General features: G+C 42.6%; 1 protein-coding gene across 2 annotated transcripts; it reads left to right on the forward strand.

Annotated features, from left to right (window-relative positions):
• Positions 1-927: 927 nt before the first annotated feature.
• On the forward strand, positions 928-23911 carry LOC115163444 (protein Smaug homolog 2). 2 transcript variants are annotated; one of them, XM_029715314.1, is made up of 13 exons: positions 928-1662; positions 7401-7877; positions 8054-8530; positions 8799-9029; positions 10511-10641; positions 10934-11020; positions 11322-11586; positions 17697-17782; positions 18111-18226; positions 18430-18631; positions 19082-19208; positions 20059-20142; positions 20367-23911. In XM_029715314.1, the coding sequence occupies exons 2-13, from the start codon at positions 7682-7684 to the stop codon at positions 20393-20395; spliced, it is 2031 nt and encodes a 676-aa protein (XP_029571174.1). In that variant the 5' UTR covers positions 928-1662; positions 7401-7681; the 3' UTR covers positions 20396-23911. The 2 variants fall into 2 exon arrangements, with proteins under 2 accessions (XP_029571174.1, XP_029571175.1); XM_029715315.1 differs by having other exon boundaries at positions 10511-10620.
• The last annotated feature ends 723 nt before the right edge of the window (positions 23912-24634 follow it).

The raw sequence follows: 24634 nt of genomic DNA on the forward strand, positions 1-24634 counted from the left end.
AATCTGCAATCCTTTGTCACTGTATCCGACAGGAAATCGTGCATTTTTAATAATACAATGTTGTATACAGGGCGGCAGATAGCCTAGTGGTTAGTGCGTTGGGCTAGTAACCAAAAGGTTGTTAGATCAAATCCCTGAGCTGACAAGGTAAAAATCTGGTGTTCTGCTCCTGAACAAGGCAGTTAACCCACTGTTCCTAGGCTATCACTGTAAATAAAAACGTGTTCTTAACTGACTTGCCTAATTAAATAACAAATAACCAGAATACTTAGTGTTGCAACAAGATAAAATAACAAAGTGATATTCTCTTTTCACATTTGTTTAATGGGTGCAGTCAGAGAAAGCTGAGCATTTTTTGATATTGTGATTAATTCTACATTAGTGTTTTCAGCCTTTATTTCAAGAAACGGCCAATTTGCCAAGGAACTGTCTGTGTGTGCCCTCTGTCATTTCTATCTTCATTCCTCAAACGTTAATCTAACAGATCAAATGCAATCAATCCAAATATGTTTGAGACTAAGGAGTTGAATTTGAATGAACAGGGTGCTTGGTTTGACAGCAGCTATGCATCACATCAAAGAGGAAGAGAAGAAGCGAGAGGGATAATTGGGCCCAAAATCTCTCTTCTCCCGCAGGTGGTGTTTTTGTATGGAGGTCACGAGGGTGTTGAATTTGGGCAACAAACATTGCATGGCTTATTTGCTACGTGTGGCTTATTTGATCGATTAGAAGTTTCGTAATGCTTAGATTGATACAACTGTACTGATATAAGTAGGACACGTGATATGCCGGCAACTTTGAGAAAAAACACGTTATATCGGAGTTGTGCCCGTTGTTCATACGCGTCTGCCCTCTCATTGGCTAGAATCGTCCCACCTGATCTAGCCTCCTCCCGACTGCCTTCCATTTTTTAAGACATTTATTTCCATTGTTAGAGTGGCCACTTGAGTATCTGGTCAATATAATGGATACTCTGTGATCATATCGATCAACTTCAGTTTAGTAGTGGTGTGGGTGTTTGCGTTTAATCCACTAGATGGGGAACTTTTCTCTTTGTTTACCCCGCCCAAACGCCTTACGTTCGTCTCCGACGTTGCGTCAACTCTGAATCGAAGTTGGCTAGCTAGATTGAGCCAAGCGTACTTTCCCAAATTTTCTGTGTTCAAATAAACATGTTGTACATAGCTAGACTGTTTTAAATGTTACCTTTGAAATAATCAGAAAATCATTATTTTCAAAGCAACCAACGACAACTGTTGGATCGAAATCTTCGTCTCATCCAGCGTTTATAAATGAAGCAATAGCTTACCTGCTACGTTAGCTAGCTAACAAGTGACAATTTACAAAGAAGGTAAACAAACCAACCGCTAGAGGTTGGAGGGTGGGATGTGGATATAATGTATGTAATCTGACGTGTTTTTTGCTAAATGGACCATGGAGGACCTTTGCAACGCGAGGACTCAAATGTCGTTTAACGAGATGAAAAATAGAGAGACATTCCAACATCGCTACTGAAAAACAGTAACGTTACCATTCCTGAATCTCTCATCTATTTACACGGTGAAGGCCTGGTGCTAGTTTTTAGCTAGCTAACTGACCCCTAGCCCATCAAATCCACCCTGGCAACAGCCGTACCCTGGAAACGTCACCGTTGTCACACAGGTTTGTTTTTACGTTTTCTGACTAACTAGCTTAGCTAACTACATGTATGACCTGGTGAAACGTAGCTAGCAAGCTAACTTGCACAGGTAAGGCTGCGAGTTAACGTTAGCTAGCTACGTTTGACATAGTTACTGGCAAACTTGCTACGTCTACCAACAAACTAGCTAACGTAGATGAGTAACGTTAGCTATGTAGATAGGCCCTTGTTTCTGGACTGTCTTACGCGAACGTTAGCCTAGATAGAATAACATACCCCTCCTATTTGTTAGCTAGTTACTACTAATACAGACCATCCTGGCCAGAATTTAGCTTCTAACGTTAAGTTCTGTTTTTAAAAACTTGGACAAATATCTATAGGTTGCTGGCTGGTCTCAGAGCGTTTCGTATTATTCTGTACGTAAATCCGAGACACTCCATTTAGTGTGATATGTCACGTTTCGTATGGTATGTATTAATTTGTGGATGTCCAACACCCATTTCGTATGATACGTTACGAATTACAAATCGTATATATGTTACGAATATGCAAAAACGTACAATATGTTATGAATTCTGGTTAGGTGGCTAACGTTAGCTAGGGGTTAGAATTAGGGATTAAGGTTACATTTAGGAGTTAGGTTAAAGGGTTAGGGGAAGGGTTAACTAAGTAGTTACAAAGTAGCTAAAAAGTAATTTGTTGAAAAGTTACTTAAAGTTGTCCGTGAAGAGATTCCAACTCGCAACCTTTGGGTTGCTAGAAGTTCTCGTTATACGCCCACCCCACGACCAACCACCCTACTTTCGTTTTTACCATAAGTTAACATCTGTCTTGTGTAACCATACCAAACGTAACATATTATAGTTTGAGCGCCCGGATTTACATTTACTATGTTACGTCTAGCCTATGAGGCCAGGCTGGTTCTAATTATGTAAATGAAACATAGCTACATAAGAACTAGGCATTGCAAGTTCTATACCCACAAGTCAGGTGGTCATTGCAATACTGGGAGGGTTGGATGACTGTTTCAGATTTGATGACTCCATTACTTTACCCTGTAACAAGCTGTATTGCAAGTCATCACATAGTATTTATTGTTCTAAGAATACATGACAGCCATGGAGATAATGTGGTCTTTGTTTTTTGCTTCAAGTCAAACAAACTCATGCATTGACTCGGCAGTTAGGCCTAGATGTTGGCTTTATTAAACATTCACAGATGTTGGCTGAATGGTCAATAGAAATGTGCATGCATACTGCATTGATGTTCTCTGTGTTGATGCTGAAGTGATGATGCTGGCAATAATGTGCTCTACTTTCACTGTACCATGAAGCTGATTATCCTGCATTATGATTAGCTGGCCTAAATATTAGCGTGTTGTACAGAGACCATCTTTACTCTGGCAATTCCACGGTAACAGAGTGACACTAGCTAGGTTTCCATCCAATTGGCAAAAGTTTCATGTGAATATTCTAAAATGAGCATAAAAACTATATGCACATTTTACCAGAGATGTTTCTATCAAATTGACTTGTTGCAGATCAAAAGCAGTACGTGATGAGGTAGTGCACATCATTTTACCACAAAAGGTATTTATTTTCATGTAAGGAATAAAAAATACAAGATAAATGGGTTTCCATCATATTTTCAACTCTACTGATTATTTTCTCACAAATTTGTTATGCTTTATATAGCATGTGCCCACTCTGGTATTGGCACGTGCACTCTAGCTAATAGCGCCTTCCTCGAGCTGTTGGCTAGAGCACACGTGTAGCCTAGATCAGGGATGGACAACTGGCGCGCATGGCCCCCCTGTTTGTAGGCCCGCAGACCAATTTAAATTAAAAAAATTATTACAAAAAATGAGTTACTCAGTCGGGGTCTCAACTTACTGTTGAAAGAATAATATAATGCACAAGGTGCAATTTTGAATTTGGTTGTGCATCACAGCAGTTACTCAATTAGCCCGCCCATGTCAACAAAATGTTTTTAGATTGGTAAATTAGTCTAGCGGCTAGCTATCTAAACTTGTAGTAAGCGTTGTCGAAATACCGACCAGGGTAGGGTCCATTTAGTTATATTAAAAACTGCAAACATTTGCCTACACCCTATGGCAACATGTGTAGAATTGCAGTGAGTTAGCTGTAAAACAGCAAATTTTTCTCTCCGCCCTAAGGCAAAATAAGTTCAATTGCATGACATGAGTTATAAAATTGCTAAACCTTCTTTGTGCCCCATGGCAAAATGTGTAGAATTGCAACAAACTTGCTTTAAAATGGCATCTTTTTCTCTATGCCCCATGGGAAAATGAACAGAATTGCAGGCAATGTACTTTTCAGCTTCTTTTAATTTTCTTCGCTGTCACGAGAGGGTCGCAATTTCTTTTGATGAAGAACTGTGCATATGCAAAATTTGTTAACATAATGTCTGTGCCGTCATTCTATTCTCCAAGTAAATGTGTTTTGGTGAAATGTTCAGTGTAAATTGTTAAAAGTAGTCATTGTGCATAGAGTTGTATGGTTTGTTTTACTTTGCAATCATTGTTTTTTGTTTGACATACATTTTAAAGTGAACAGTAGCTAGGTTTCCATCCAATTTGTGACAGATTTTCATGCGAATATTATAAATTATGCATAAAAAATATGCACTTTTTCCCACCGGTTTGTTTCCATCAAAACTGACTTGTGAATGAAAGGCTGTGCGTGATGACTTAGTGCACATGAACACTTTTGCGCAATAATTCTCATGTACTGAATGAAAAACATACATTTTACACTCTATCAATGATTTATTTTAAGTAATAATAAATAAAAAAAGAAAGTTTGTCACACAAGCAAACTTTTACAATAAATGGCAAAAAACGTATTTCCGTGCATGCTCTCTAGCCAACAGTTCGCTGATAAATTGAACTGGTTAGGTTATACTATGAGAGGGATATGAGCAACATCATTCTTATTTCGTAATTGGTAGCTAAGCGCCGATCATTATTTCACAGCATACACTACCGGTCAAAGGTTTTAGAACACCTACTCATTAAGGGTTTTTCTTTATTTTTAGTATTTTCTACATTGTAGAATAGTGAAGACATCAAAAATATGAAATCATGTAGTAAGCAAAAAGTTTTTTTTTTTTTAAATCAAAATATATTTGCGATTCTTCAAATAGCCACACTTTGCCTTGATGACAGCTTTGCACACTCTTGGCATTCTCTCAACCAGCTTCACATTGAATGCTTTTCCAACAGGGTTCCCACATATGCTGAGCACTTGTTGGCTGCTTTTCCTTCACTCTGCATTCCGACTCATCCCAAACCATTTCAATTTGGTAGAGGTCGGAGGATTGTGGAGGCTGGTCATCTGATGCTGCACTCCATCACTCTCCTTCTCGGTAAAATAGCTCTTACCCAGCCTGGAGGTGTGTTGGGTCAATGTCCTGTTGAAAAACAAATGATAGTACCACTAAACCCAAACCAACTGGGATGGCGTATCGCTGCAGAATTCTGTGGTAGCCGTGCTGGTTAAGTGTGCCTTGAATTCTAAATAAATCACAGACAGTGTCACCAGCAAAGCACCCCCACACCATAACACCACCTCCATGCTTTACGGTGGGAAATACACATGCAGAGATTATCCGTTCACCCACTCCGCGTCTCAGAATGACACGATGGTTGGAACCAAAAATCTCCAATTTGGACAAATTTCCACTGGTCTTATGTCCATTGCTCGTGTTTCTTGGCCCAAGCAAGTCTCTTATTATTGGTGTCCTTTAGTAGTGGTTTCTTTGCAGTAATTTGGCCATGAAGGCCTGATTCACACAGTCTCCTCTGAACAATTGATGTTGAGATGTGTCTGTTACTTGAACTCTGTGAAGCATTTATTTGGGCTGCAATTTCTGAGGCTGGTATCTCTAATGAACTTATCCTCTGCAGCAGAGTTAACGCTGGGTCTTCCATTCCTATGGTGGTCTTCATGAGAGCCAGTTTCATCATTTATGGACTTGGTATTTTACCAAATAGGGCTATCTTCTGTATACCACCCCTACCTTGTCACAACACAACTGATTGGTGCAAATGCATTAAGAAAGAAATTCCACAAATTAACTTTGAACAAGGCACACCTGTTAATTGAAATGCATTCCAGGTCTCAGGAAGCTGGTTGAGAGAATGCCAAGAGTGTGCAAAGCTGTCATCAAGGCAAAGGGTGTCTACTTTAAAGTATCTCAAATATAATTTCATTTAACACGTTTTTTGGTTACTACATGATTCCATATGTGTTATTTCATAGTTTTGATGTCTTCACTATTATTGTATAATGTAGAAAATAGTAAAAATAAAGAGAAACCCTTGAATGAGTAGTTCTAAAACTTTGGACCGGTAGTGTACAAATGAAGACCCTCCATATTTATTGAAAAGGAGCGTCAAGCTCACTACCGTGCACTTTCACCACCCCGTTAAGTTCATTTTAACTTATTGCATCTGTAGCCTAATAAACTGAATGGTTTTTTTAAGTAGTAGTGGGAAGATCACACAACAAAGCATCGCGTGACTGCAAATATACCTTGACATGGTTGTTCAATCAACAAATGCGCAATAAATAGTTTCCACCGCAATTTGTCCCGTCATTAATTTTACCGACACAGAAAGATCCCACCATGCCGAACAAACATTCTGTCAACATTTCTGAAACTGTATGGAAACGTTGTCAGATTTCGTGATTGGCCCCTGTTGTAAGTTTGTGTTTGACTCACATTATGGTTATTATATTGGAGCCACAGTATATTGAAATAACCACAAAAAAATGTGTTTTGTAGACTGCCCTGACTTAAGCATGTGGTCTGTGGTAGTCATGCCACCATGTTGATATTGGTTAGTTCAATTTATTGCATGAGCAGCATTTCTGGTATTGGGATTTCATCGTCATGATCAGGGTTCAGTACTAGCATCAAATTCCTGGTTAAATTATACTGAACAAAAATAGAAACGCAACATGCAATTTCTAAGATTTTACTGAGTTACAGTTCATATGAGGAAATCAGTCAATTGAAATACAATTATTAGGCTCTAATCTATGGATTTCACATGACTGCGTATTTAGATGGGCATCTGTTGGTCACAGATACCTTAAAAAAATGGGCCTCAGGATCTCATTACTGTATTTTTTAGCATTATGTTCGTTGTCCGTAGCTAATGCCAGCTCATACCATAACCCCACCACCACCATGGGGCACTCTGTTCACAATGTTGACATCAGCAAACTGCTTGCCCACAAGACGCCATACATGTGGTCTGCAGTTGTGAGGCTGGTTGGACGTACTGCCAAATTCTCTAAAACAATGTTGGAGGCGGCTTATGGTAGAGAAATGAACATTCAATTCTCTGGCACCAACAGCTCTGGTGGACATTCCTGCAGTCCGCATGTCAATCAAATTGAGACATCTGTGGCATTCTGTTGTGACAACTGCACATTTTTAGTGGCCTTTCATTGTCCCCAGCACAAGGTGCACCTGTGTAATGATCATGCTGTTTAATCAGCTTCTTGATATGCCACACCTGTCAGGTGGGTGGATTATCTTGGCAAAGGACAAATGCTCACTAACAGGAATGTAAACAAATTTGTGTGCAATCTGAGAGAAATACTATTTTTGTGAGTATGAATTTCTGGGATCTTTTATTTCAGCTCATGAAACATGGGACCAACATTTTACATGTTTATATTTTTGTTCAGTGTATCTTATGTAGTTTTCCTTTCCGTTGATTTGTTAGGATTTGGATGATGCTGATACTGATGTACCTGAGAGAGAACCCTCCTGTCTAAGACACAGCCAGCTGGATTTAACACACCCTCTCCCAGCCCTCCCCTCAGCACCCCCATCTCCTGCACCTGAACCATGTGAGGGCCCCTCGCTCCACTTTGAGGGGATCCCAGGACTGTTGTGTAAAAGCAGCCACTGAGCGGGGCCAGAGTGAACCTGTGTGTGAGCAAGCAGTCTTCCCCCTAACCCCCACCCACATATACCCGCCCCCCTTCCCGTTGGGAACACGCCATGATGTTCCGAGACCAGGTGGGCATCCTGACGGACTGGTTCAAGGGCTGGAACGAGTGTGAGCAGACGGTGGCGCTGTTGTCCCTGCTGAAGAGAGCATCTCGTACCCAGGCCCGCTTCCTGCACATCTGCCTGGAGCACTGGCTGGCAGACTGCACTGAGATCCACATCCTGGAGGCAGAGGCAAACAATGCAGGTAGCTAATAACTGCAGATTTCTGAAGAACACATTTGAAACCCTATTGGATTAGTCATATTGTATTACCGGTACACCCTATCTTATGGTGTAAAAGCCATGTAACAGATAGACCTACAACCTGTAAAAATGTAATTTACTTGTAAACAATTGCCCCTCTGTCCTTCACCTCTCCAGACATTGTGAGCCAGTGGCACCTGGAGCCCATGGAAAAGGCGGTGTCCCTGCTGCTGTCCCACCTGCCCCTGCTGCAGCCCCGCAACAGCGAGGCCAAGTGTGAGTACATGAAGCTGCTGCAGAAGGTGCTGAGCCACACCATCGAGAGCAGTCTGTTTGTGGAGGAGAGCAGACAGCTGCTGTCCTACGCCCTCATCCACCCGGCCACCACCCTGGACGACCGCACCTCGCTGGCCATGTGGCTCAACCACCTGGAGGAGCACCTCTCCAGCGGCTACCCAGCGCCCTCCCGGCCCCCCTCTGGCCCCTACCACCCCCGCCAGGGCTCAGATGAGTGGCCGGGCTCCGCAGAGGTCCTGGACCCTGGCCATGGCTGGCTGGACAAGCCCCCCTCCTCTAGCTCCTCCCCTGCAGGGCAGAACGGACACATGTCTTTCCAGGGTGGGATGCCCTCGCCCATCAACAGCAACAACGCAGGTCAGTGGCTCACATCTCCTACCAAGACAGACTGAGGAAGAGTAAGGACATGTTTGGGTGAAGAGGAATATGCTAAACATAACCAAGATACAATACAACTTTTTCTTCATGTGGTTATGTAATCATGCTATTAATCAACTATTTAGTCTGTGATCTTTTTAATGATTGTCACATCTAAAGAATCTCTCTGTTTAGGCCTAGCCTTCATTAAAGGGATGGTTTACTGTGATTGTCTCTAACATCCTGACCCTACTGTGTCCCCTGCCAGGCATGGGTCAGATGGGCCAGCCCAGTCCTCTGAAGAGGTCCTCGTCCCTAATCCCCTCCAGTTCCCAGGTCTGTGGCGCAGATTGGCTGAGCCAGGACGACCTGGGGGGGCGACAGGCCTTTGACCACGCCCCCCTGTCCCCCCAGAGTAGTGTGGCATCCTCAGGCAGCGAGCAGACTGAGGACCAGGGCTCCAGAAACACCTTCCAGGAGGATGGCAGTGGCATGAAAGGTCAGGAGGTCAACCATAATACGCCAGGGGTTCAAAGCTAACAACAGGCCAGGGCCGGTCACACTGTTGTTGGTATTTCACTCTGGCAAAAGTCATGACATGCCAACGGCTACTGCACTTGGCAATGGTTGAATTGCCCAGTCAGTGGGATGTTATTTTTTGTTGTCTCCCCTCGTGTTTCAGTTTTTTTTGTTTGCGTGTGCTCCAGATGTCCATGAAAATGAAGTAGGACAGCGTTCTCCAACTAATGGATCTGAAGTGTTTATTTTGACATGCACTGCATGGATGCGTCAAGTATTCCACAGCAGTATCTATTTAAGTGATACCTGAGAAGCCGGTGTTTGGAGGATATATTGGCACAGGTGTTGTTAGTCTCCAAACACCAGCTTCGAGGGCATTATCACTTTTATACAATGTGTTACCAACATATTCAAATAATGACTGACATATTTTCATGACGAAACATTATTTTGATTAATTTATTCATACTATTTCATCCTTCCACAATATATAGACCCGACACAAATCTATGGTTGCTGAAGACGCGACCCAGTCATTCAGTCTTTTTGTTCTGTATCAATGGACGCGACCTAGTCGTTCGTTCTAAGTGTTCCATTGCCATACTGGCTGTCAACGTTCTTATCCCTTGCTTGCTAGCTAGCCAACTACGGCTAACGTAGTCAGCCAGAGTAACAGCAAAGTATTTGCATTTGTTTAAGCTGTTTTCTAGTGACATTTATTTGGATACATCCATAACAATGAGCTAATGAGGCGCAATTTCGCCTGGCATAGAAAATGTGCTCACTCGTCAGGACACTGTTGTTCAGAGGAGCTAGCCAACAACACAGCTACAGCAACACAATCCCTTCAAACTGAAGCTGGAAAGACTGCAAATTAGCTGCGTTTTGTTGTACCTTTTTTCAATTTAATTTTTTTGTATATATCCATAGAAATTATGCCAGCTAATTCATAATTTCGACTGGCTGAGAAACTCTGCCTGCCTGCCTGTCTGTCTTGTCGACTCCCGACTCGTTCATTACTATGGGACAACAGGAGATTCAGTTTGAATATTGAAACAATGTTGCAAATGTCGGAGAGACAGACGGCAAGGTTTATACAAATCTCCGCTGTTGAAAACGAAATGTTAGTCTAAAAGAAATGTGAGAATATCTTGATGCTTTTTATAGTGGAGATCAAGTTTCTAAGTTGCCTGGCTGGGCCGATGACAGTGGATTGCACAGTCAGGTGGAACAGAGTAAATAGGCATTTTGATGTCATAGATTTTAGCCGGTGGCGACTTGTGGAATAGACACCGGCTGGAATTCAGTTTTAACCAGTCAGCATTCAGGATTAGACCCACCCGTTGTATAATATTCGTTAGAGCTCTATCCTTGTCATTGTTTATGGACTAGAGTTACAAGGACTCAGCAGGAGAAGAATAACAACTTCTGAGCATGTTGTTTTTCTACTTTCTGTTTCAGATGTGCCCATGTGGCTGAAGAGCCTCCGTCTTCATAAGTACGCAGCACTTTTCTCCCAGATGACTTATGAGGAGATGATGATTCTGACAGAGCACCACCTGGAGTCACAGGTTTGTCATCGTTTGTCACAGGTTGGTCAGCTTCTCTCGTTAGTCCTCTCTTTCCCCTGCCCTCCTCATCAGTGTTACGGCCAGCTTTTTTGTCCAGCATAGTGATACCTCAATGAGCCATGAAATTAATAATCGCTGCACCCTACAGTTATACACAGCCTCCCCAGCACAGATAAATGTCTTGGCTCTGCTCCATAGCTTTAATGAAACAGATGGTGATCAGAAGTGTTATTTAGTAACTGGATATCTGGATGTCCATGTTTCTGTGAGCAATGATTCCTCCTTTTGTTAACTCTTTGTCGTCTTCTTCCAGAATGTGACCAAAGGTGCGCGGCACAAGATAGCCTTGAGTGTCCAGAAGCTACGAGAGAGGCCAAGCGTTCTCAAGTCTTTAGAGAAGGTAAATCACATGCTGTCATCACTATTATTTTAAAAGCATTTCAGATTCATTTTTATCTTATGATAGGCATGCTGTTCTGAACAACTTAACTGTTAGTTTCCATTTGGATCCCTGTGGCTTATATGGAAAAATCCAATTAAATGTGAATGAAAATGTCCACTATAATAATCACCAATATTTTAGATATGATACGACTCACATTTTTTTTCAATTAAAAGTTAACCAGCAAGTTCCGTGAAAATTTCCTGTCATACTTCAAGACCGCTTTGCTAATAAGATAATGCTATGATTGATCCAACAGGATATATTGGAAGGGGGCAACCTGCGTAACGCCCTACAGGAACTACAGCAGATTATCATCACCCCTATCAAGGTCTACAGCTACAGCCCTCCCAGTGTTTCCCACAGAGGATCCCCCTCAGACCACACCAACCCTGGAGAGGACAAGGACCTGGCCCAGGAGGGCTTCCAGCCCCACAACCCCCCTCCCTGCGACGGAGAGTCCTCAGCCACACCCATCTCAGACGGCGACATTGCTGGCCAGTTCACGCGTGTCATGGGTAAAGGTAAGAGAGGACAAGGCTTTTACAGGGCTGAGTACGTTTACATGTACATTCGTGGCCAAAAGTTTTGAGAATGACACATATTAATTTCCACAAAGTTTGCTGCTTCAGTGTCTTTAGATATTTTTGTCAGATGTTACTATGGAATACTGAAGTATAATTACAAGCATTTCACAAGTGTCAAAGGCTTTTATTGACAATTACATGAAGTTGATGCAAAGAGTCAATATTTGCAGTGTTGACCCTTCTTTTTCTTGACCTTTGCAATCCGCCCTGGCATGCTGTAAATTAACTTCTGGGCCACATCCTGACTGATGGCAGCCCATTCTTGCATAATCAATGCTTGGAGTTTGTCAGAATTTGTGGGTTTTAGTTTGTCCACCCGCCTCTTGAGGATTGACCACAAGTTCTCAATGGGTTTAAGGTCTGGGGAGTTTCCTGGCCATGGACCCAAAATATCGATGTTTTGTTCCCCGAGCCACTTAGTTATCACTTTTGCCTTATGGCAAGGTGCTCCGTCATGCTAGAAAAGACATTGTTTGTCACCAAACTGTTCCTGGATGGTTGGGAGAAGTTGCTCTCTGAGGATGTGTTGGTACCATTCTTTATTCATAGCTCACACACAAAAGTGTGAGTGAGCCCACTCCCTTGGCTGAGAAGCAACCCCACACATGAATGGTCTCAGGATGCTTTACTGTTGGCATGACACAGGACTGATGGTAGCGCTCACCTTGTCTTCTCCGGACAAGCTTTTTTCCGGATGCCCCAAACAATCGGAAAGGGGATTCATCAGAGAAAATGACTACCCCAGTTCTCAGCAGTCCAATCCCTGTACCTTTTGCAGAATATCAGTCTGTCCCTGATGTTTTTCCTGGAGAGAAGTGGCTTCTTTGCTGCCCTTCTTGTCACCAGGCCATCCTCCAAAAGTCTTCGCCTCACTGTGCGTGCCTGCTGCTTACACCTGCCTGCTGCCATTCCTGAGCAAGCTCTGTACTGGTAGTGCCCAGATCCCGCAGCTGAACCAACTTTAGGAGATGGTCCTGGCGCTTGCTGGACTTTCTTGTGCGCCCTGAAGCCTTCTTCACAACAATCGAACCGCTCTCCTTGAAGTTCTTGATGATCCGATAAATGGTTGATTTAGGTGCAATCTTACTGGCAGCAATATCCTTGCCTGTGAAGCCCTTTTTCTGCAAAGCAATGATGATGGCACGTGTTTCCTTGCAGGTAACCATGGTTGACAGAGGAAGAACAATGATTCCAAGCACCACCCTCCTTTTAAAGCTTCCAGTCTGTTATTTGAACTCAATCAGCATGACAGAGTGATCTCCAGCCTTGTCCTCGTCAACACTCACACCTGTGTTAACGAGAGAATCACTGACATGATGTCAGCTGGTCCTTTTGTGGCAGGGCTTAAATGCAGTGGAAATGTTTTTTGGGGATTCAGTTCATTTGCATGGCAAAGAGGGACTTTGCAATTAATTGCAATTCATCTGATCACTCTTCATAACATTCTAGAGTATATGCAAATTGCCATCATACAAACTGAGGCAGCAGACGTTACGTTACATCCTTATTCTAAAATTGATTCAATAAAAATGTTCCTCATCAATCTACACACATTACCCCAAAGCAAAAAGAGGTTTTTCTAAGTTTTAGCAAATGTATTAAAAATAAAAAAACATATACCATATTTACATAAGTATTCAGACCCTTTATGAGACTCGAAATTGAGCTCAGGTGCATCCTGTTGCCATTGATCATCCTTGAGATGTTTCTACAGCTTGATTGGTAAATTGAATTGATTGAACATGATTTGGAAAGGCACCCACCTGTCTGTATAAGGTCCCACAGTTGAGAGTGCATGTCAGAGCAAAAACTAAGCCATGAGGTCAAAGGAATTGTCCGTAGAGCTCTGAGACAGGATTGTTTCGAGGCACAGATCTGGAGAAGGGTTCCAAAAAAATTCTGCCGCATTGAAGGTCCCCAAGAACACATTGGCTTCCATCATTCTTAAATGGAAGAAGTGTAGAACAACCAAGACTCTTCCTAGAGCTGGCAGCCACCATGGTGGTGGCAGCATCATGCTGTGGCAATGTTTTTCAGCGGCAGGGACTGGGAGACTAGTCAGGATTGAGGGGGAAAATGAACGGAGCAAAGTACAGAGATCCTTGATGAAAACTTGCTCTAGAGCGCTCAAGACCTCAGACTGGGGCGAAGGTTCACCTTCCAACAGGACAACAACCCTAAGCACACAGCCAAGACAACGCAGGAGTGGCTTCGGGACAAGTCTCTGAATGTCCTTGAGTGGCCCAGTCAGAGCCCGGACTTGTGCCCAATCGAACATCTCTGGAGAGACCTGAAAATAGTTTTGCAGCGACGCTTCCCATCCAACCTGACAGAGCTTGAGAGGATCTGCAGGGAAGAATTGAAGAAACTCCCCAAATACAGGTGTGCCAGGCATGTAGCGTCATACCCAAGAAGACTCGAGGCTGTAATCGCTGCCAAAGGTGCTTCAACAAAGTACTGAGGAAAGGGTTTGACTACTTACAGTTGAAGTCGGAAGTTTACATACACCTTGGCCAAATACATTTAAACTCAGTTTTTCACAATTCCTGACATTTAATCCTAGTAAAAATTCCCTGTCTTAGGTCAGCTAGGATCACCACTTTATTTTAAGAATGTGAAATGTCAGAATAATAGAAGAGAGAATGATTTATTTCAGCTTTTATTTCTTTCATCACATTCCCAGTGTGTCAGAAGTTTACATGCACTCAATTAGTATTTGGTAGCATTGCCTTTAAATTGTTTAACTTAGGTCAAACGTTTTGGGTAGCCTTCCACAAGCTTCCCACAATAAGTTGGGTGAATTTTGGCCTATTCCTCCTGACAGAGCTGGTGTAACTGAGTCAGGTTTGTAGGCCTCCTTGTTCGCACACACTTTTTCAGTTCTGCCCACAAATCTTATATAGGATTGAGGTCAGGGCTTTGTGATGGCCACCCCAATACCTTGACTTTGTTGTCCGTAAGCCATTTTGCCATAACTTTGTGAGTATGCTTGGGATCATTGTCCATTTGGAAGACCTTTTTGCGACCACATCTTGAGGTGTTTCTTCAATATATCCACATCATTTTCTTCCCTCGTGATGCCATCTATTTTGTGAAGTGCACCAGTCCCTCCTGCAGCAAAGCACCCCCACAACATGATGTTGCCACCCCCGTGCTTCACGGTTGGGATGTTGTTCCTCGGCTTGCAAGTCTCCCCCTTTTTCCTCCAAACATAACGATGGTCATTATGGCCAAACAGTTCTATTTTTGTTTCATCAGACCAGAAGACATTTCTCCAAAAAGTACGATCTTTGTCCCCATGTGCAGTTTCAAACCGTAGTCTGGCTTTTTTAGGGCGGTTTTGGAGCAGTGGCTTCTTCCTTGCCGAGCGGCCTTTCAGGTTATGTCAGAATAGGACCCGTTTTACTGTGGATATAGATACTTTTGTACCGGTTCCTTCGAGCATCGTCACAAGGTCCTTGGCTGTTGTTCTGGGATTGATTTGCACTTTTCGCACCAAAGTACGTTCATCTCTAGGAGACAGAACGCGTCTCCTTCCTGAGCGGTATGACGGCTGCGTGGTCCCATGGTGTTTATACTTGCGCACTATTGTTTGTACAGAAGAACGTGGTACCTTCAGGCGTTTGGTTCATCCTTGGGAGCAATTTCCAGACTTGTGGAGGTCTACAATTTTTTTTCTGAGGTCTTGGCTGATTTCTTTAGAGTTTTCAATGATGTCAAGCAAGGAGGCACTGAGTTTTTAAGGTAGGCCTTGAAATACATTCACAGGTACACCTCCAATTGACTCAAATGATGTCAATTAGCCTATCAGAAGCTTCTAAAGCCATGACATCCTTTTATGGAATTTTCCAAGCTGTTTAAAGGCACAGTCAAGTTAGTGTATGTAAACTTCTGACCCACTGGATTTGTGATAGTGAAATAATCTGTCTGTATTGTTTGAAAAATTACTTGTGTCATGCACAAACTAGATGTCCTAACCAACTTGCCAAGACTATAGATTGCTAACAAGAAATTTGTGGAGTGATTGAAAAACGAGTTTTTGACTCCAACCTAAGTGTATGTATTCTTCTGACTTCAACTGTATGTAAATGTAATATTTTTTTTTTTTGGGGGGGGGGGGGGGGCTTCATAATAGAGGTCGACCGATTTTATGATTTTTCAACACCGATACCGATTATTGGAGGACTAAATAATGAAACATGTTCAATTTGGTTTAAATAATGCAAAAACAAAGTGTTGGAGAAGTAAAAGTGCAATATGTGCCATGTAAAAAAGCTAACGTTTAAGTTCCTTGCTCAAAACATGAGAACATATGAAAGCTGGTGGTTCCTTTTAACATGAGTCTTCAATATTCCTAGGGAAGAAGTTTTAGGTTGTAGTTATTATAGGAATTATAGGACTATTTCTCTCTATTCGATTTGTATTTCATATACATTTGACTATTGGATGTTCTTATAGGCACTTTAGTATTACCAGTATAGCTTCCGTCCCTCTCCTCGCTCCTACCTGGGCTCGAACCAGGAACACATCGACAACAGCCACCCTCGAAGCAGCGTTACCCATGTAGAGCAAGGGGAACAACTACTCCAAGTCTCAGAGCGAGTGACGTTTGAAACGCTATTAGCGCGCACCCACTAACTAGCTAGCTATTTCACATCAGTTACACCAGCCTAATCTTGGGAGTTGACAGGCTTGAAGTCATAAACGGCGCAATGCATTGTGAAGAGCTGCTGGTAAACCGCACGAAAGTGCTGTTTGAATGAATGCTTACTAGCCTGCTGGTGCCTACCACCGCTCAGTCAGACTGCTCTATCAAATCATAGACTTAATTATAATATAATAAACACACAGAAATACGAGCCTTAGTTTCTGGATTCGACCATATTAATAACCTATCATCTCGAAAACAAAACCGGTCCGTATTTTATCTAACAGGTGACATCCCTAAGTCTAAATATTCCTGTTACATTGCACAACCTTCAATGATATGTCATAATTACGTAAAATTCTGGCAAATTAGTTCGCAACGAGCTAGGCAATGAACACAAGAGCAGTGACACAATTTCATGTTAGCAGGCAATATTGACTAAATATGCAGGTTTAAAAATATATACTTGTGCATTGATTTTAAAGAAAGGCATTGATGTTTATGGTTAGGTACATTGGTGCAACGACAGTGCTTTTTTCGCAAATGCGCTTGTTAAATCACCACCCGTTTATCGAAGTAGGCTGTGATTTGATGAGAAATGAACAGGCACCGCATCGATTATATGCAACGCAGGACACGTTAGATAAACTAGTAATATCATCAACCATGTGTAGTTAACTAGTGATTATGTTAAGGTTGATAGTTTTTTTTATAAGATAAGTTTAATGCTAGCTAGCAACTTACCTTGGCTTCTTGCTGCCCTCGTGTAACAGGTAGTCAGCCTGCCATGCAGGCTCCTCGTGGAGTGCAATGTAAGGCAGGTGGTTAGAGCTTTGGACTAGTAACCAGAAGGTTGCAAAAACAAATCCCCGAATCCCCCCTGAACAAGGCAGTTAACCCCCGTTCCTAGGCCGTCATTGAAAATAAGAATATGTTCTTAATCTGACTCGCCTAGTTGACTTGTGCTTGTGCTTCTAGTTACTAAAAAATAAATGGCAAATCGGTGGCCAAAAATACCGATTACCGATTGTTATGAAAACGTGAAATCTGCCCTAATTAATCGGCCATTCCGATTAATCGGCCGACCTCTACTTCATAATTTTGCTTAGATTTCTAAACCTGTTTTTGCTTTGTCATTATGGGATATTTTGTTTAGATTGAGGGGGGAAAAAACATGTTATCCATTTTAGAATAAGGCTGTAACGTAACAAAATGTGGAAAATGTAAAGGAGTCTGAATACTTTCCGAATGCACTGTATATCGTGCATTTGGACAATTGTTGCACTTGGTTGTTGTGGATGGGAGATGTGTGTTTTGTTTGGAATGAGTTTTGGACGGTTTGTGTGTGTTGGTGTTGTGTAGCATTGTGTGAACCTCCTGTCCTGTCCATGTGTTGCAGTGTGCACTCAGCTACTGGTGTCCAGGCCGGACGAGGAGAATATCAGCTGTTACCTGCAGCTCATTGAGAAATGTCTGACACATGAGGTGAGATCGCGCAAAACCACGTCTATAAAATAAATACATTTAAACTTTTTCACATTCAGCCAGCTGGTGGTTTAAAATGTGACAAATCTGCAAACGATGTGTAACAACACGTAATGCTCCTCTCAACAGTATGTTGTAAAGATAACTTTCACTGCACTTAGAAAGTAATGGAATTGGTTTTTTGTTTTGTTTTTTTGCTGCTATGTGCTCTCTACCGCTCACTCTCTCTTACCTCTCCCTCTTTTACCTCTCTCTCTCGCTCACCATCTCTCACCCTCTCTCTATCACTATCTCTGTCTGTCTCTTACCATTTTCTCTTGTCTCTCAGGCTTTCACAGAGACTCAGAGGAAGAGGCTGGTCTCCTGGAAGCAGCAGGTTCTCAAGCTGCTCCGCTTGTTCCCAAGGAAAGCCATGCTGGACATGCCTGTGTACCGACAGAAAGGGTAAGACCACTGAACTTCTCTTCTCCTTTTGATCTATCACTCTTCTCTTTTTGATCTATCACTCTCCTGTCATGGCAGCTGAGTTTTTGTGCCATGATCTCTCTGCTACTTTAGTATGCAGTTTGTCCAGGTTCTCTCTCTCTGCCTCCTCTAGCTGGATTTCCCCCAGGGCTCTGTCTGACAACTGTTCTCTCTGCCTCTAGCTGGGCATATGGTTCCAACTCCCTCCCCACAGCAGGCTCTGTGAGTGCTGGGGGTCTGGCACGTAGGGGGCAGAGGGCATTCCAGATGCCCCCTCGTGGCCTCCCTGCCGGGCGCATGGGGCTCCTGAGTCCAGGTGGCATCGGGGTTGCCTCCCCACGCCACACCCTCACCAGCCCCACACTGCCAGGCCAGGGCAGACAGGTCAGTCATAGAATGGGATCATATGTCATATAGCCTGTTGGCATGGGATTCACCCACTGAAGTTAATTTATAGGAAAGTCAGATTCATTCAAAAGATAAATTATTTTCTAAGAAGTATTTTTCATTGAGGGTTTCAGCTAGTTAGCCAACATTAGATTTAACATTATTCTATTGATCTACACGTTATTATACCCACAGGGTGATGAACTATCCTTAGACAACATTTGTTTTGACAGATTTACAAGTGCAACCACAGGAAGTGCTGACAGTTTAATTAATGCAATACCTAGGGCAACATGTGGGTTAGGCACTGCATTTTGATATGCATTGGTTCATTATCATAGCTGGAAAAGTCTCTTTGTAGTCATCGTGCTGGGAAGACTAACATGGTGTAGAACATATAGGATGAGTGGCATGTTTGTGATGAGAGATGTTCTGTTGTCCCTGTAGAACCTGTGGTTTGCCAACCCTGGGGGCAGCAACAGCATGCCAAGCCAGAGTCGCAGCTCCGTGCAACGGACACACTCACTCCCTGTCCACACCTCCCCGCAAACCATGCTCCTGTTCCAGCAGCAAGGTAGGATCCTAGCACCCCCTTCCCTCAAACATTACCCCAACCACTTGTAAACATCATATACACTGTCTTACACATACCATCCACACCTTGCTCCAATCTCTATTCCCACTGTCTTTTTACACATACTAGCCACACCTTGCTCCAATCTCTATTCCCACTGTCTTTTAACACATACTAGCCACACCTTGCTCCAATCTCTATTCCCACTGTCTTTTTACACATACTAGCCACACCTTGCTCCAATCTCTATTCCCACTGTCTTTTTACACATACTAGCCACACCTTGCTCCAATCTCTATTCCCACTGTCTTTTAACACATACTAGCCACACCTTGCTCCAATCTCTATTCCCACTGTCTTTTTACACATACTAGCCACACCTTGCTCCAATCTCTATTCCCACTGTCTTTTTACACATACTAGCCACACCTTGCTCCAATCTCTATTCCCACTGTCTTTTTACACATACTAGCCACACCTTGCTCCAATTTCTATTCCCACTGTCTTTTTACACATACTAGCCACACCTTGCTCCAATTTCTATTCCCACTGTCTTTTTACACATACACGTGCATGTCTCACTACAACCTTCATTCACATTTCCTTTTATATCCCAGCGATATCTCCTTCCAAACCCAATCATACATGGTCTTTATGCATTTCACCCACATAGCCTTCTAAACCCAATTTTACGGCAGCTTACACATCCCACACACATCGCCCTACAAACCGCATTCACACGGCTCCATATCTAATGCATCTGTCAGTTTTTTTAAAGTGTGATTTATGGTCCAGATATGGTACACACACAAGCGGGATAACTGAGTGACCTGTGTCTCGTCTCTCCCAGAATGCCAAGTTCCAGGTGCAGACCTGGAGATCAACCCCACGCTGGAGTCACTGTGCCTCAGTATGACAGAGCATGCCTTAGGAGGTGAGTCAAAACACACGCCTTACACTCCCACATCCAACTTCTTGGAAGTGTTATGACACTGATATTTAAAACCACATTTAGGTTAACTGGAATTTTCTGATGTTGTTGAATAGTTTAATTTGTATTTGGCAGAGAGTGAAATAAAGTTACGATATGAAATCAAAATGAAAAAATAATACATTTTGTATTTATTAATAATTTCTTCCCAATCCTCCTTCCTGTAGATGGAATTGACCGAACATCAACAATTTGAAAATAAAAGCAGTGAAAAGAAGAAACCAAACCGACACTTCACTTCAACTGAGGCCTGTTCAGTTTCTCTTGCCCAGCACAAAAATATATGCTTAAAAAACAAAGAAAAATGGTCACTACAAAACGACAACTGTATATGTTCTCTGATATTTTTCTACTTTATTATACTTAACTAAGTTTATTATAAATGGAATACAGATGACTATTATATTACAGGAGGGAGAAGAGGTTACTTGTGCAACATGCTCAATGTCTTCTGCAGGACTGTGACATTAAAACGAGCAGAATGAGGCTCAGATTGTTGAGCTTTGAGAGGGAAATGGAGGATTGGTGCTGTCTTAAGGGCGTTCTATCTTACATGTTTCTCCCCTTTTCCTCCCAGAAACACGCAGAGACACGCCTCTCACCCCCAGATCCTGTAACTGTAGGGCCAGGGTGTCCCGACTAGGAGTAAGGCACTTGGCCTCCCACACACTCTGTGGAATTGGGAAGTAGAACAGCGATTAATCACACACGACCAGTCTGTAGCGCTGTTCTGATCCTAAAACACAACTACAGCTGTCTACACAACCACCCTACCCAGCTACAGCCAGAGCTAGTTAGGCCCTATACGTAGAGACACCCAACACCCTGGCTCATTCCCCTCACGTACCCAGCATGGGTTGACCCCCAACATGGGTATTACTGGCTCTGACACCTCTCCACCTCTACTAGGCCAAAGAGAAGGGCTCTGTGTGAATCCCTATGTTAGAATGATTTTTGGAGTGGCCAATGCAACAGTATACATGGTAATTGTTAAAAGAATGGCGGTTTGACGGTAACGTGTCGGCTGGAACTTGTCTGCATTGATATTTTGTTCCCTACTACAAAAATGATGATGAATCTCATTTGCAAGTTAAGCGCCGAGGCAAACCCCATAGGGTTGAATAAGGGCTGATGAGGTTTGTTCTATGTGGGGCCTGAGTGAGAAATTGCATTGGTAAAGAAAATGAAAGAAACAATTCCAAGAGGGGAGCTGTTGGTGCATCTGTTTTCAAGTAGTTACCTCACTATGTTATGCTGTGTGAGGAACCTTAATGAATTCCGTTTCTACCCTGAGGTCCCATTTATGATTGGCTCTGAAAAATGCAAAAGAAGCGCTGTCTCTGCCTCTCAGAATGAACCAGTACCCACCTCCTCACCCTGCCCTCTCCTCAACATGGCCAGTGTAGAGATTTGATGAATCATAATTTTTAAGTAGCCAGAATATATTCGGCCCTACGCTTACTTACAGTTTAAGATTACAGATTAAGACATCGCGAGCTATGGCTCGGAAAACGTACCTCAATCTAGAGATGAGAAATGCGTTTGTACTCCGAATTGGCCCATTATCTCAAATGTTACAGCTAGAATATTGAACAACTTCTAGTTAAGTAAACTGCCGTTTTCGCCCTCAATAGCCACAACAGTCATTATGGACTGGCATGTCGCGTTGAACAACAATGGAGCTGATTGGCTGACACTGCCATTCCAAAATGGCTGATGTGGCTTCTGCTACCTACCACGAGGACGAAACTAGCAGTGGTTCAATATTCTCGTTGTAACAGTTGGGATAATGGGACAATTCGGTGTACAACGCATTTCTCATCCCTGGATTGAGGTACGTTTTCTGAGCAACATCTCACACTGGCTCCGCAGTGTCTTCATCTAAACAGGAAGCCTGTCCCACCCCAGTGCAGCTGTAAGAAAGCGTAGGGTGGGAATCTATTCTGGCTAACTTTTTAAGGTGCTTGAAATATGTCCTGTTTGGATCTCTTTGTGTTCCAATTGTAAAACCCTAACATTTATTTAGTGGTATCAGTGTTGAATCAGAAACTCCTATACAACCTCTGTCTTTGAATGTGGCAGAGCGGAGGTGCATGTATGTATATGGTCTTAACGTTTGGATCACCTTTTGGTTGCATCACGAGGCAGGGATATCCATTCGCATTTTATTTCTGCAGAGCCATGGCTGGTCTATTTGTTTAGTAAACATGGTTATTTACAAGCTTGACTTTTCCACTTTTTTTTACTACTCTCCCTTCATATTAATAACTTGTCCTTTTTTCCTATAATTGCATGTTTTCCCCCACACTAATTGAACGATTGTTGTAGATATTGAGAGAGGGCAGTGTTGCACAGTCACAGTAGTGCTCAATGTCTCCAAATCCACCAGAGAGCGGAGATGATGGGACTGGAGTTCAATGTTGATACCTCCTAATAGCACTGTTTACCTCCCTCTGGGAGTGCCCATGTCATGTTCTGTGATGTGTAATGATGGGTCTGAAAATGACTGTTGGCACTTCAGTGCTCATTAATATACTGTCTCCTCAATATGTAAGGCCTAAAGCGCGTAGCTAAGCCTTCTAACACGAGCTAGCTGGGTAGAGAATGACAGATGCCTTTTACCCCCTCAGCTGCTTATTTACTTGCTGTAATCATCATTCTCACTAGACTAGATACTGTCTAGTGAGTGAGACCTGTATGAGGGTATGTTGTGTACCCTCTGCTCTGTGCTCCTGAAGTTTTTGAGTGACAAGAGAAGACTGATATAGCCTGGCCTTATGTATTTGAACTGTCAGATGCAACAGGCTGATAGACCGTTGATGTCACCTGAAATGCACAGTGACAGCTTCCTCTCTCTCTCGCTCTCTCTCTGATTGGCTATTGAGCCAGAGTAGTGTCCTAGTCGTCATGGTTTTCCTCTGAGCTGGCTCTTGGATAGATCTGACTTTATGAATAGATTCATGCTCACTAAGAGAGTCAAATGGTTTAAAAAATGTTCACAAATTTCAGATTCAGATAGGCAACCAATGATCTCAATCTAAGCTATTAAACTGATAATACATTCATACTAGCATGACATGTAATATGGCTCAGGTTGTAATTTCTCTCAATGCATACAATGGCACCTGAAGTAAGTCCTCCATGTAGGAGGTAGCCAGTCCACTTGTAGAAAAGGCTTAGTTCTTTAGGCCAGGCTAAATTGAGTCTGTTCATGCCAGGGTTTTAGGATGCAGAGGGGGATGAAATGGCCAATCTGAGCCATAATGTGTGAGTTTGAGTCTAGCCTAACACTAACAACTGGCCAAGGAATATGTTTACCCCCATGTTTACATTCCAGTGAAATGGGTTAGAAAGTGCACTTCATGAGTCTGGCTTTATTTTCACATGCCAAGCAGAATTATGAGGTACATAGCCAGCCTGTCATACATGAGACTCCTCCTCTCCAGTGGTCTGTCAGATGTGGTCGATGTCCCTGCCTGGCATAATAAATAAGCAGTACGTTGTAGGCTTTTTTTTTGCATCTCTGTCTTGTACAATTTATATTTAATTCTGACTCCCCAAACATTTTTCTAATGTTTTATGACTGAACATTTTGCATCCCATGCTTACACACTCTACTTTTTTACTGTCACACATTGTTTGAATCATCTGAACTACAACATTGATCAGATAGACAGTCCAAATAAAGGAGTTACATTTTTTTGCTACGTGACTCATGTTTGTGGTATCATCAGTTTTTTCTTTTATTCACAGTATTGCATATATATATATCACATACAGTTGAAGTCGGAAGTTTACATACACTTAGGTCAGAGTCATTAAAATTCATTTTTCAACCACTCCACAAATTTCTTAACTATATCAAAAGAAATCAGCCAAGACCTCAGAAAAAAATGTAGACCTCCACAAGTCTGGAAATTGCTCCCAAGGAAGAACCAAACGCCTGAAGGTACCACGTTCATCTGTACAAACAATAATACGCAAGTATAAACACCATGGGACCACGCAGCCGTCATACCGCTCAGGAAGGAGACACGTTCTGTCCTAGAGATGAATGTACTTTGGTGCGAAAAGTACAAATCAATCCCAGAACAACAGCCAAGGACCTTGTGAAGATGCTGGAGGAAACGGGTACAAAAGTATCTATATCCACAGTAAAACGAGTCCTATATTGACATAACCTGAGAGGCCGCTCAGCAAGGAAGAAGCCACTGGTCCAAAACCGCCATAAAAAAGCCACACTACGGTTTGCAACTGCACATGGGGACAAAGATCGTACTTTTTGGAGAAATGTCCTCTGGTCTGGTGAAACAAAAATAGAACTGTTTGGCCATGATGACTATTGTTATGTTTGGATGAAAAATGGGGAGACTTGCAAGCTGAAGAACACCATCCCAACCGTGAAGCACAGGGGTTGCAGCATCATGTTGTGGGT

This window comes from Salmo trutta, chromosome 26 (genome assembly GCF_901001165.1).
Source record: "Salmo trutta chromosome 26, fSalTru1.1, whole genome shotgun sequence".
Taxonomy (NCBI): domain Eukaryota; kingdom Metazoa; phylum Chordata; class Actinopteri; order Salmoniformes; family Salmonidae; genus Salmo; species Salmo trutta.